The sequence below is a fragment of the Nicotiana tomentosiformis genome, chromosome 2 (assembly GCF_000390325.3).
Source record: "Nicotiana tomentosiformis chromosome 2, ASM39032v3, whole genome shotgun sequence".
Classification (NCBI taxonomy): domain Eukaryota; kingdom Viridiplantae; phylum Streptophyta; class Magnoliopsida; order Solanales; family Solanaceae; genus Nicotiana; species Nicotiana tomentosiformis.
Window position 1 is genome coordinate 61,185,347 of NC_090813.1, and position 14,504 is coordinate 61,199,850.

Below are 14,504 nucleotides of genomic sequence, written 5' to 3' on the forward strand. Positions count from 1 at the left end.
GGTTCCTGAGTTGGAATCTCCCCTTCCACTGACTCTTCTTCCAGGGAAAAATCTTCTATTGTTTTCTCGTTTTCTCCCTGTGTTGGAAAAATTAATTTTTCCTCAAACTCCACCTGCTTTGAAGCACCATTAGTTTGTTTGACATCTTCAAATGTCACCTTATCTATTATGGCAGATTCATCAAAGGTAACATCTCTCCTGAATATAACTTTTCTTGTCTCTGGACACCATAATCGGTATCCTTTGACTCCAGAAGTAATTCCCATAAATATAGCTTTCTTTGCCCTCAGATCCAATTTTGACTCTTTCACATGATAATATGCAATTGATCCAAACATATGTAAAAAAATTATAATCTTCAGCAGGTTTTCCATACCATTTTTCAAAAGGTGTCTTGCCTTCAATAGCGGCAGATGGTAGACGATTAATGAGGTGGCATGCATATGTTATTGCCTCAGCCCAAAATTCTTTGCCCAAGCCAGCATTGGACAACATACACCGAACCTTCTCCAGCTAAGTCCGATTCATGCGTTCTGCCACTCCATTCTGTTGTGGTGTATTTCTGACGGTGAAATGTCTCAAAATGCCATCATCTTCACAAATCTTATTGTAAAGATCATTTTTGTATTCTTCACCGTTATCTGTGCGAAGACACTTTATCTTTTTGCCTGTTTGAGTCTCTATCATCGCCTTCCATTTGAGAAAAATTCCCAGCACCTCATCTTTGATTTTCATAGTATACATCCACACTTTCCGGAAAAAGTCATCAATAAAGGTTACAAAATAGTGTTTCCCACCTAATGAAGATATTTTGGAAGCACCCCAAATATCAGAGTAAACATAATCCAAAATACTTTTAGTATTATGGATTGCTGTTCCAAATTTAACCCTTGTTTGTTTTCCCTTGACACAATGCTCACAAAACTCCAAATTGCAAGTCTTTACTCCTTTTAACAATCCTTGATCTGATAAAATCTTTATAGCTTGGTTGCTTCTGCCTTCTTGTTGCGGAAGCCGAATATATAGAGAGTGATTAAATCATAACTACTATATCTAAAGGTACCTAATAAATAGTAAATGAGACAATAATAAAATGAACACCAGAAATTAACGAGGTTCGGCAAAATTTATATTTTTGCCTAGTCCTCAGACACAATCAACTCAAATTTATTTCACTACAAAAATACAAGTGAAATACTACAAGAGAGAAAGAAGATTCAAATGCCTTAGGAGATAAGAAGGCAAGTGAGAGATGTTTACAAATGAACAAAACCCTTGCTATTTATAGAAGAGAAATGGCCTTAATAATATCATGCATGACATCATATTAAGTGTGAACATGCAATGTAAATGCATGAAAAATGCATCTACCAATTTTTTCCTAAAAGGAAGCTTCAAATGTTCATACTAGTTCACATTAATCTTGTCAAAATTCAAACATAAATTACTTTGCTTTATCAATGCTAAAAATAAATTCCTTCATTTGCTGAATCATGCCCACCCTTTGCTTGAAAATCAATTCATATTGAGTAATATTTTCTTTAAAAAAACTTCCTCCCTGATATAACACTACAGATTTAACATCATTCATGCAAGAGTTATGCGCAATTTACGTAGACTTTATCATATTCGAATTGTGGACATCAAATTTAATTTCATAGCATCCAAATTTCTGTTCATGGTAAAGTTGGCTTATACTTATCGGGCCTATATTATATTGCAAAACTTGGTAAATTTTGCTTAGGAATCTCAAGCATTCATTTATTTTAAAGTCAGCAATACAAGTATATTTTCATTATATTCAATGTTTCTTTAGTGTTTTAAAGATTATTCCATCTTACATGATTAATGAAACAATTGACAATGTCTGTTCGAACTGTAGAGTGTAAAGAGAAATTTTCAAGTGTGAAAATATAATTAAACAACTTGCGCTATATTTTGTGAGCTTCTGAAGTCCAGAGAGGTAATCTTTTTGCGGTAGTTTGTAGAAGTAATCTAGAATTAACAATTACAGCAGTTAAAATGTTTATAAATGTATATTTTAAAACAATCTTGCCGACGACATCTAAATTCAGTAAAAGCATTCATATTGCAATATTAGCAAAAAGAAAATGGTGTGGTCTCTTTAAGTTTTAAATCTGAAATATTCATCTTCTATTATTTCTCCAAAGGAAATGAACTGCCAAGTCGTTTCTCTCCGGAGCGCTATATAGCAATATCAAGTCTTTATGGTGGCTATAACTTGAATTTGAAGAGGAGAGGACTCTTTGGGTTTAGATAAATCAGGATTTAGAATCAGTTTCTATTTTTTCACTTTCCTAATTTTTCCATTACAATCTCTCTATTGGAGTAATATTCTGATTCTCTTCCCATTTCATAATTGATGTTTATTAGTAATAAATTAATGTTATTAATTATTAATTATTTTATTTTTTATTTTTTGCTAACAACACAAATATGTTATTACTGGGTGTATTTGTATTATCACTAACAACACCAAAACGGTTTGTTCCTTAGATGCGAGCTTTACGAACGGTTTTCTTGCCGACCACAACATCTCATATGCATGAGAATTGAGACTTTTAAGTCCAGCATGGGAGCCTCATAAAAGCCAATTGTAGTGCTAACATTACATATTTTGCTCTTTGTATAATGAGCGTTGGAATAACTTTCTTTATATTTTATTTTTTATCTTAAAATTATTTTTATGTGTATATATCTTTCCTAATGTTCGTTTTACTTTTAACTTTTGCTATTATATTGTACTTGAAATGAGTTTATATGCGAGCGAGCAAGTTAACTAGTTATTCTATATATTAGGAAAAGACCACCATTGAATGCCGTGTTTCAACTACTTTTGACAGGGAAACTGTAGTAATGGATAGCTCATAGAGTCAATCATCATATATATTCATATTGGAGTGTCCTGCCCAACTTGCATTTACTCTGATTTGAGATATTGGCTCGTGACCATCCCTTGGACTCTACTCAATGCGCGTTTGGCACACAATTTTTGTCATTTTTGTTGTAAGATTATCATCTTTCTTTTCTTATTTCCCTCTTTTGGTTTGTTTATGAGAATAAAGATTCTCTTTATTTATGACTTCTCAGTACCTAACCTTTAAACACTTATGAAAATAAATAAATTACCTTACCATTGAAACCTAAACAAACCATTAGTTATTGCCTATTGGCACCTTATCAAGTACATCTTTCACCTTCCAATTTTAAGGTGTATCAAAGTGAAATTGCCACTTTCCTCACAGTTCTCCTCCACCTTGTCCTTCTCAAGAAAAGAATAAACTGAACTCAACTTCCAGGACATTTCTGCCCCATGTTCCACTTCTATAAAAAAAGTTGACTTAATCTAATGTGAATGCACATTTTGAGTTTACTATTTATTTGGTGGTCAGGCAGCTTGATATTTTTAATAAACTCCTAGGTTTTGAGTAGGTGTAGTTCTTGCTTTCTTTTCCTGTGTGGAGGCACAGGCAACTTGTTCTCTAACACGGGACATCCTAGATTAGAGGCATACTTGGTATTTTCTAACAGATTCATAGAATGAAAGTCATTTTCCTTATTTTTGACGACTAATTGACTTCTATTGAAAGCAGTGAATAAAGATTCTAGAATAAGTGTATAAAGTCTTTAGTTTCAGCTTAAGATTTTTCATTCAGTGAGGCTTCTTCTTTTGAACCAACAATGTCAAAGACAGTTTTATATGCATTAGCCATATTTTCCTTTACCTTTTTCATACCTTTGTCATATGGCCAAACTCCAAGCTTGGAAGTTGAAGTTGCTGCTTTGAAAGCTTTCAAGAACTCTATCTCTGATGACCCTTTTGGGGCATTTGTGGATTGGACTGATGCAAATCACCATTGCAACTGGTCTGGAATTACATGTGATCCTTCTTCAAACCATGTCATCAACATTACGCTGTTTGAGACGCAGCTCAAAGGCGAACTCTCTCCGTTTTTGGGAAACCTCTCCAAGCTCCAGGTTCTTGATCTAACTTTGAATTCATTTACTGGAAATATTCCACCTCAGCTGGGGCATTGCACAAAGCTGGTTGAGCTCATTCTTTATGAAAACTTGCTTTCTGGTGAAATTCCTGCTGAACTCGGAAACCTCAGAAACCTGCAGTTAATAGATTTTGGAAATAACTTTCTGAATGGGAGTATACCTGACAGTATATGCAACTGCACTGAATTGTTGTTAGTAAGCCTCATCAACAACAGTTTCACAGGCAAATTACCGTCTGATATTGGTAATTTGGCTAATCTTCAGTTTTTTGTAGCTTATAAAAACAATTTCGTTGGTTCTATTCCTACCTCCATTAGAAAGTTAACAGCTTTGCAAACCCTTGATCTGAGCGAAAACCAATTGTCTGGACCTATACCACCAGAAATTGGCAACTTGTCAAGTTTAGAAACTCTTCAGTTGCATCTCAATTTCCTTTCTGGTAAAATCCCATCTGAACTTGGCCTCTGTACCAATCTTGTTACCTTGAACATGTATATTAATCAATTCACTGGAAGCATACCTTCTGAGCTTGGAAATTTAGAAAACTTGCAAACACTCAGATTGTATAACAATCAGTTGAACTCCAGTATACCAGCCTCATTGTTCCACCTGAAGTCATTAGCTCATTTAGGACTCTCACAGAATGAGCTAACTGGTCAAATTCCTCCCGAGTTGGGATCTTCAACGTCACTACAAGTGCTTACCCTCCACTCAAATAGCTTGTCTGGGGAGATTCCATCAACTATAACAAAATTGACAAACTTGACATATTTGTCTTTGAGCTTCAATTTATTGACTGGATCACTTCCATCAGAATTTGGGTTGCTCTATAATCTGAAGAATCTAACTGCAAATGACAACCTCCTAGAGGGATCTATTCCATCTAGCATAACAAATTGTTCACATCTTCTAGTTTTGACCCTCTCTTATAATAGAATAACGGGGAAAATACCCAATGGGTTGGGGCAGTTGTCCAATCTTACATTTTTGTCTTTGGGATCAAACAAAATGGTGGGGGAGATTCCTGACGATTTCTTTAACTGCTCAATGCTTGAAGTTCTAGATCTGAGTGGTAACAATTTCAGCGGGAAACTCAAACCGATGATTGGCAGACTTTCTAAACTTCGAGTTCTAAGAGCCCGTACTAATTCCTTTCTCGGGCCAATCCCACCAGAGATTGGTAAACTGAGTCAACTGATGGATTTAGTGCTTCACGAAAACAGTTTCTCAGGTGTGATACCACCAGAAATTTCAATGCTTTCAGACCTCCAGGGTCTTTCGCTGTCTGACAACAAGCTGGAAGGTAAACTTCCGGTGCAACTTTTTGAGCTTAAAAAACTCAATGAACTCCGGCTGCAGAACAATAATTTCTTCGGTCCAATACCTCACCAGATATCCAAACTGGAGTTACTCTCGTTGCTGGATCTGAGCGGAAATAAGCTTAATGGTACAATCCCAGAGAGCATGGCGAGCCTCCGCAGACTGATGACCTTAGATCTTTCACACAACCTTCTTACCGGATCTCTTCCTCGAGCAGTACTCGCCAGCATGAGAAGTATGCAATTTTACTTGAACGTTTCCAGCAACGTTTTGGACGGAACGATCCCAGATGAGATTGGCGTGTTAGAAATGGTTCAAGAGATTGATATGTCAAACAACAATCTATCAGGCAGCATTCCCAGATCCTTTGGACGATGCAAAAACTTATTCTCACTGGACCTATCAGGAAACATGCTCTCTGGTCCTGCTCCAGGTGCAATTCTCACCAAATTAAGTGAGCTTGTATTTTTGAATCTCTCAAGGAACAGATTAGAAAGCGAACTTCCTGAAATGGCAGGATTGCCACATCTTCGCTCTGTTGATCTTTCACATAACAAGTTCAAGGGAATCATTCCAGAGAGATTTGCCAGTATGCCTGCATTGAAATATCTCAACCTTTCTTTCAACCAACTTGAAGGTCACATTCCAAAGGGGGGTGTATTCAACAATATAAAGTTGGCAGATTTAGTGGGAAATCCATCTCTATGTGGACCTAAGTTTCTCATGCCTTGCAGCACCAAAAGCATCCGAGCAGATACTCACGGTTTTTCCAAGAAAACCTTGATCATTCTTGCAGCACTTGGATCTGTTTTTGGTCTCATTCTTCTCATGTTGGGAATCTTTTTTCTTCATCAGTACACGAAGAAGCAAAAGGTGAAAGACACGGAGGATATGATTCCAAAGTATACCTCAGCACTGAGCCTCAAGAGATTTTATCAAAAGGATTTGGAACTTGCTACTGATAATTTCAGTCCAGAAAATATTATTGGAGCCAGCAGTTTAAGTACTGTGTACAAGGGTAGACTGGAAGATGGAAAGATTGTAGCAGTTAAGAAACTGAATCACCGGTTCGCAGGAGAAGCTGATAAATGCTTTGACAGGGAAGTCAAGACTCTGAGCCAACTCAGACACAGGAACCTGGTTAAGGTACTCGGTTATGCTTGGGAAAGCGAGAAGCTAAAGGCTTTAGTTTTAGAATACATGGAGAAAGGGAACTTGGACAATATTATTTATGATCAAGTGGTGGATGACTGGACATTGTCCAATAGGATTGATATTTTAGTTTCCGTTGCTAGTGGTTTGTCATACCTGCATTCAGGCTATGATTTTCCAATAGTGCACTGTGACTTGAAGCCTTCAAATATTCTCCTGGATGAAAATATGGAAGCACATGTCAGTGACTTTGGGACAGCTAGGATGTTGGGTATTCATCTCCAGGATGGGAGCAGCATATCATCAGCATCCGCATTTGAAGGAACTATTGGTTACTTGGCGCCAGGTAATCTTTCTTACAAATTCTTAACCCATAGTTTGTCTGGATTCTATTGTTAACATTAACATGAACAAAAGAGTGCTATCAACAAACAACTTATATGGGGATCACAATCCATATTTTGGTCAGTGTTGTCAAAGGCTCATTTGAGGCACGCTTAAGCCCTGAAGCTCAAAAAAGCTCAAGCGCTGCGCTTCGCCTCACTTAGGCTGCGCTTTAGTGTAGGCAAGACACTGAGGCCCACGCCGTATTGCCTTGAATAGAGTGGTACAAAGCAATAAATATAATTGGTTAAAAGATATTATTAATTTTTAAGGAAATCATTATGAGTGAAATTGTTACTTTTTTTTCTTGCATTACATATATACTTTTATTTTTTTCTTCGTTGCGCCTTTTTTAACTAAAGCCCACACTTTAATTGCGCTTTGTGCTTAAATTCCTGATAGACCTGGAGTGCTTTTTAGCGCTTTTCGCCTTTGACAACACTGATTTTGGTCAATGTGTAATGTTTACGTATTCTATTTTAGTATCATTCAGTAGCAACAACATCATTTATTTCAATCACAATATACAGCTTAGCAGATTTATTTTTGCCCGTCAATCACAAAATACTGATTAACTCATATGTGGAAGAATGGACGAGCATGTAAATAATGTGATATTTTGAACATAAAATCTGCTAATCTGCAAGGTACTTTTAATGCTAATGTCAGCTTTAATCTTACCAAAGAAAAGTTAATTTTGAATTTGTTGGACATTTTACATGCTCCTTATTTTATTTGAGACCTTACTTACATGAAATATTCCGCTATGAAACAGAGTTTGCATATATGAGGAAAGTGACCACAAAAGTAGATGTATTCAGCTATGGTGTAATAGTGATGGAGATCATTACAAAAAGAAGGCCAACAGGTTTTACAGGAGCAGATGAATTACCAATGACTTTGCATCAAATTGTTCAGAACACCGTTGCAAATGGCATAAACGAGCTAGTCCAGATTGTGGATCCTAATCTAGCTTCATATGTCTCCAAGAAACAGGATGTAGTAGAGGGACTTCTTAAATTGGCTTTGTCCTGCACCTCTCCTAATCCTGAAGACAGACCTGACATGGAACAAGTTCTGTCTTCTCTTTCAAAGTTAAGTAAGATGGAATGCATGAATTCACATGCTTGTTTGGTAAAAGATGCAATTTGATGTAGACGAAGCTGGAGTTTCAACAATGTTAATGTGAACCACTACCAAGTTTCCCTTAGCGGCCAATGGAACTAGTCCATAACTTAAAAAGTCTTTACCATTATAACAGAGTTTACGTCTTTCTAGCCATAAATGTTTTCCCGATCATTCCTGCTTTACCAGAAGGATATAGTTGAGCTCTCATATTAGATTCGAACAGCATATTCAAGAATATTTCAGCTCAAAAAACAACAAAGGAGCAAAAAGCTAGATCTTTACAAAGTGACATGTAATAGAAAGTTAGTGAGCATTCAATTGCAACACCATAGTGCCAATGAATTCTTTCACTAAAAGATTCTCTACAGGATATGAGTACACTTTGTTTAACACAAATAACTAGAACTGAAATTAAGCAAAACTCAATAAAGGCCTTAATAAGGCTACAATTATCCATCATATCTACCATAAAAATGCTTTATTGAAATTTATTTACTTAGAGAGGGAAGAAGCAACCTAATCAATTGGTGGATCATTATGCAAGAACTCATCAACAGTAGAGGGAAATTCAAAGCTTCCAACACCATCAAAAACCTCTGAATGAATAAGAGCTGCTTTGCCTAAAAGCAAATGAGCCAATCTGAATGATTCTATTCTCTCTCCACTATTATTACTATTCAAGAAATGCTCAATCCAACCTTCTAATCTCTCCACTTCTTTTTCACTTTTTGGGCCCTTAACCCCAACAATCTTTCCATAAAATGCATCATCACAGCCCAAATCCACTTCCACCCTTTTTGAACCTTCCCTTTTACTATCAGATAAACCCAATAGCTGCATCAACAGTTCAATCTCATCAACTTCATTACCTTCAGCTTCAACTTTATCAACTGATCTTTTTTCAACTTGTGTAGGGTTTATCTGAGATGGGGTTTGTTGGGGAAGTGGGAAAAGAGGGGAATTTGAGAGAAATTGAAGAGGGGTTTCACTTTCTTTGAGGCTTGTGTTGCGGGTGATGGAGGTCTCATCACAATTAAGGTATAATGGGCTGATAAAAGACTGGGTCTCAGGTGTCTCAATGGTTTCTTGTTGATTTGGGTTTTCAAGTTTCAATCTTTTTTCCAATTGTTTAAGAGAAGAGAAGAAATTGGAATGCGGAGAAGGCCTTTGCATTTTTGGTGGGAATCAGAATGAATATTGGGGTTTAGGGTTTTAGTTGTGGGTAACAGGGACGAAAAGAGCGCCAACTGCTGAAATCCACAAGGTTGTAAACTTTTGTTAGACTACTAATTTTAGGTCTTGGTTCAGATTTTATTTGAGTTTCTTTAGTACTTAATTTTTTCGGGTGAAATTCAAAAATAGCCAGATTTATAAGTGTTAATTGAAAAATAGTCACAGTTTTAAAAATAATCGAAATTTAGCCATTTTTCATGTAGAGATAAATCTGAACGAAAATATTGTTCAAAATCCGGAAAATATTCCAGCATAATATACTGGAGTTCGAATTTTTTACATGTGAACTTCTAGCAACTCCAGTATATTATGGAATTCCAGCATAATATACTGGTCTAGCACAATATGCTGGAAGTTCATACACAGGTTGTAACGACCCGACTTGTCGTTTTAAGAATTAACGTCTCGTTTAGTGACTTAAGGTCTCGAGCAGTTTCGCAATATGTATTATGACCCGCGGGTGTGGTCGAGTTGAATTACTGAAGATTCAGAATTAAATTAAAAGAACAATCCTTATTTAGAAACTTAAATGTAAAGAGTGGACCAGAGAGTTGACTTTTGAGCAAACTGCTCCGGAATGGAATTTTGATGATGTCAATAGCTCCGTATGGCGATTATGGACTTAGGAGCGTGCCCGAAAAATTATTTGGAGGTCTGTAGTGGAATTAGGCTTGAAATGGAGAAAGATGATTTTTTGAGAAGTTTGACCTGGGGGTTGACTTTTTGATATCGGGGTCGGAATCCGATTCTGGAAATTGGATTAGCTTTGTTGTGCCATTTCTGACTTGTGTGCAAAATTTGAGGTCATTCGGACGTAGTTTGGGAGGTTTCGATGTCATTTGTGGAATTCGAAAATTTTTAAGTTCATTAGGCTTGAATCCGTGTGTAATTCGTGTTTTTGGTGTTGTTGAAGGTGATTTAAAGGTTCGACTAAGTTCGTATGATGTTATGGGACGCTTTGGTATGTTTGGTTGAGGTCCCGAGGACCTCGGGTGTATTTCGGATCATTTTGGGCTACTTTGGATGCTGATTTGCTGATATCTGGTGTTGTTCTTCGCGTTCGCGAGCAGCCTCTCACGTTCGCGAAGAAGGATTTGGCTTCTGGGATTTTGTTCTTCGTGTTCGCGAAGAGACTCTCGCGTTCACGAAGGAGGAAATCTCAGTTGCAATAGTCTGATTTTGGAGGCTCATATCTCGCAATCTATAAGGAATTTGAGATGATCCAAAAATGAAAGTTGTATCCCTTTGTGTCTAGTTTTCAGAAAGGTAAACCATTTGTCATTTGGAGTTATATACCAAATGTTATGGTGGATACACTACAGGCTTTCTGGGAAGAGTTTGGAAATCTCTGTTGCACAGGGTTGACTTTGAAAGCTTGTATCTCGCAATCTATAAAGAATGAGGAAATGAGCAACAAATGAAAGTTATAGCGCTTTGAGTCTAGTTTCGAGAGAGTTAAACCATTTATCATTTGGAGTTTTGTACAAAACGTTATGACCATTATACTAGAGGTTGTCTGAGAAGAGTTTGAAAATGGTTGTTGGAGAATTTGTTCATCGCGAACGCGAGGGAAGGGTCGCGAACGCGAAGAATAAATCCCTGGGCAACAGAATAAAGTCCAAATTCGTCTCATTCTTCCATTTTTGGACCAAAGAAGTTCGGGTGAGGCGATTTTTCGAGAGTTTTTCAAGGAAAAACTTGGGATAAGAATTCCTAACTTGATTTTGGTTAAATTACATAAATCTAGTGTTATTTTTATCACTAAATTAGTGAATTGGGTTGAAAATGGTAGAAATCCTCTAGACTTTAATTTAAGATTTGAAGGGCGATCCGTCATCGGAATTTAATAATTTTGGTATGGTTGAAGTCGTATCGGAATAGGTGTTCGTATTTCTTAAAACTTTTGTCGGGATCCGAAGGGCGGGCTCTGTGCTGACTTTTTAGAATAAAATTTTAAGTTAGTGTTTTATTATCCGGAATTATTTTCGATGAATTTTAATAAAGTGGTACAATTAATTTGGATAGATTTGAGCTGTCCGGAGGTCAATTCAAGCAAGATGACGATTTTAGAATATCGGCATAACTTCAATAAAGTAAGTATCTTGCCTAACCTCGAGTGGGGAAATTACCCCTTAGGCATTGAGTCTTATGTGAAAATTATGTGATTTGAAAGTCGTGTACGCAAGGTGACGAGTACGTACTAAGGCTTATATGTGAAAATTTTATTGGTTTAAAGTTTTAGGCATTCTTATGTATTAAATTAGATAATTGTTGGCATTAGTAAATCCTTGAATTATCACGCCTCATTCCTTATTTGTCAAGTTTGTATTTTATATAATAACTTGGTGTTATTGTCATTTGAATTTTATGTGAATTACGTGCGTTTGTTGATTTGATATTTTTCTTGGAATTAAATTCATGATGGAATCCTTATCTACAAATATTTATTAAATAATTTTAAATTGAGGAGTTAATATAATTATCAAGAATTTGGATTGATGAAGGTGTTGCCCTATCCTGAGTATTTTTCACCTCTGTTGATTGTTTTGAGGTTTTACATACGTTTTGTGGAGCCTTGAGCTATTTGTTGAAGAATTTATTGATTCTGCTACATATTTGGAATTTGGTTTTGGTCAGTGACAAATTGTGATATGAATTGTTGTATTGTGTTGAGGTTTAAACATTCTCTTTGATGTTATTTATGCTTCCTACCTTGCTCGTTAATGATATACATGTGCTTGGTAAGTAAGAGTGTAATGCACGAAGGGTGATGCCGTGCCATTTGAACTATATTATCATGCGAGGGAGAGTGTAAAGCACGAAGGGTGATGCCGTGCCATTTGAGAGTGTAAAGCACGGAGGGTGATGCCGTACCATTTGAGAGTGTAAAGCACGAAGGGTGATGCCGTGCCATTTGAGAGTGTAAAGCACGAAGGGTGATGCCGTACTATTTCATTTATATTATCAGGTGAGGATGAGAGTAAAAGCACGAAGGGTGATGTCGTGCAATTATTTTTATATTATCATATATTCATGGCACGAAGGGTATTTTCGTGCAGGCGAGGACGAGAGACATACATTATATTGTGATATCGTTTTGTTGTGTATACATTCATGCCTTTATCTTGAGATGTTATTGTGCACCTTTGTTTTTTATGTGACTTGTAGTCGTTGTTGCTTCCCGTGTGCCTCCACTTCATTTCTTTTATTATTATTGGCATTTCTCCCACCTAGTTGGTACTGTTATATGTATGCACAGTGAGAAAGATATAAATGCACGAAGAGTATTACCGTGCCAATTGATTTGATCTACATATATGTATTGGGTGAGAATGAGACAAGTGCACGAAGATATTGCCGTACCATTTGATGTGATACGTTGAATATATTTCTCATGCTAGAAAAGTTAAATGAGGTGTCATAAGGTGACTTTTATTTGAAAGAATTATATTTGAAGGATATTTACTTGAAAGAATTATATTAGAAGGATATTTATTTGAAAGAATTATATTAGAAAGATAATTACTTGAAAGAATTATATTTGAAAGAATTATATTTGAAAGATATTTACTTGAAAGAATTATATTCGAAAGATATTAATTTGAAAGAATTATAATGGAAGGATATTTATTTGAAGGAAGTATATTCGAAATATATTTATTGAAAAGGATTATATTCTAGAGACTTTTATTGAAAAACTTATAGATAAAAGATGTATATTGAAAGGACTTGATTAATTGGTTGTACCTGTGTTTATTATTCGTTTGAGTAATATTTTACGGTATTCCTGTTGCCTTGCTGTTTAAATCACTAGTTGATTTGTGTTGCTATCACTGCTATTTGTTTTCTATTATTTTGTATATCATATTGCACAAGTTATTAGATTAGTGAGTGTCTTGACTGTACCTCGTCTCTACTCCACTGAGGTTAGTCTTGATACTTACTGGGTATCGACCGTGGTGTACTCATACTATACTTCTGCACATTTTTGTGTAGAGCCAGGTATTGGAGATATCGGACTCAGACAGAGTTAGAGTGGGATCGCAAGGATTCAAGGTAGAGCTGCTTGGTCGTCGCAGTTCCTTGGAGTCTTTTCATTTTATTGTACTGTTATTTATTATTCAAACAATATTGAGTATTCAATACTTGCGATCATTTCATGTATTTAATTAGAGTTTGTGACTCAGTACTACTAGTCTTGGGAGGTTTTTGAAATTATTTCCATTTTTGGTTTCGACACGTGTATTAAATTATATCTTTATAAAAAAATGGCTTGAATTATGATTATAATCGGCTTAATTAGTCTTAGAGACTAAGTGCCATCACGACGCTTGTGGTGGGATTTTTTGGGTCGTGACAAGTTGGTATCAGAGCTCTAGGTTCATAGGTTCTACGAGTCACGAACGAGTTTAGTAGAGTCTTGCGGATCGGTACGGAGACGTTTATACTTATCTTCGAGAGGCTACAGAGCTAGTAGAAAAACTTTTCACTTCTTTCATTCTTTATCGTACGGCATTTATTCAGCTTGAAGCATATATATTATGTTCTTTTGCATCCACTCGTGTATGAAATTGCGCACTCGGTATTAACTATGCGCCACGGTTTGGGATTCTACAGAGGGGTTATAAGGGAGCCAAGGTTGCTCAACCATTATTACGACGTGTCGTCCAGATCTAAGATGCGAAATTATTGAGAGATCATTCAGTTATGCACATTGGGGTGCAACGGGTTCTGACATCTGGTTGATAAGTATGATATAAGGAAGGTTTAATTAATTGCCTAATCATCACAATTGTGGTAGGGTCACGAGGTGGATGTAGATCTGAAATAGTTGGTGGTATTAGAGACTAAGTAGTTCGTATGAGATTTCTAATTAGCGAAGGGTACATACTGGTAGCCAAGGCACTGGAGAAAGCGATTTTAAATGTCACGAGGGTGACATACGCCAAATAAATGGCTTGAGGTGTCTTATGACCAGTGAAGGTTAGTATTGTGGATCATCGGCATGTGTCATATGGCTTCACGCCAAGTGAGGGGAGTCCACTATCTACGATCAGATTGTGGGGTCATGTGTTATATCAGTTTTGACCTGAGATGTATTTATGTGGTAATGAAAGGTTCTCCGAAACTTGTATATGATTAAGGGGTGAGATTTGTGTGGGATGATGATGGGGCTTGCGGTATTCCTGCGTCCTTAATAATTCTACATTTCAGTACCAGCGGGGTCACAACAACAATTTCAAAATATTCGGGGTGCTACAGTA

General features: G+C 36.5%; 1 protein-coding gene across 1 annotated transcript; it reads left to right on the forward strand.

The window, feature by feature from the left end:
• The first annotated feature begins 3,562 nt into the window (after positions 1–3,562).
• On the forward strand, positions 3,563–8,372 carry LOC104091787 (LRR receptor-like serine/threonine-protein kinase FLS2). Its single transcript, XM_009597208.4, has 2 exons — positions 3,563–6,841; positions 7,655–8,372. The coding sequence occupies exons 1-2, from the start codon at positions 3,703–3,705 to the stop codon at positions 8,029–8,031; spliced, it is 3,516 nt and encodes a 1,171-aa protein (XP_009595503.1). The 5' UTR covers positions 3,563–3,702; the 3' UTR covers positions 8,032–8,372.
• Positions 8,373–14,504: the final 6,132 nt, after the last annotated feature.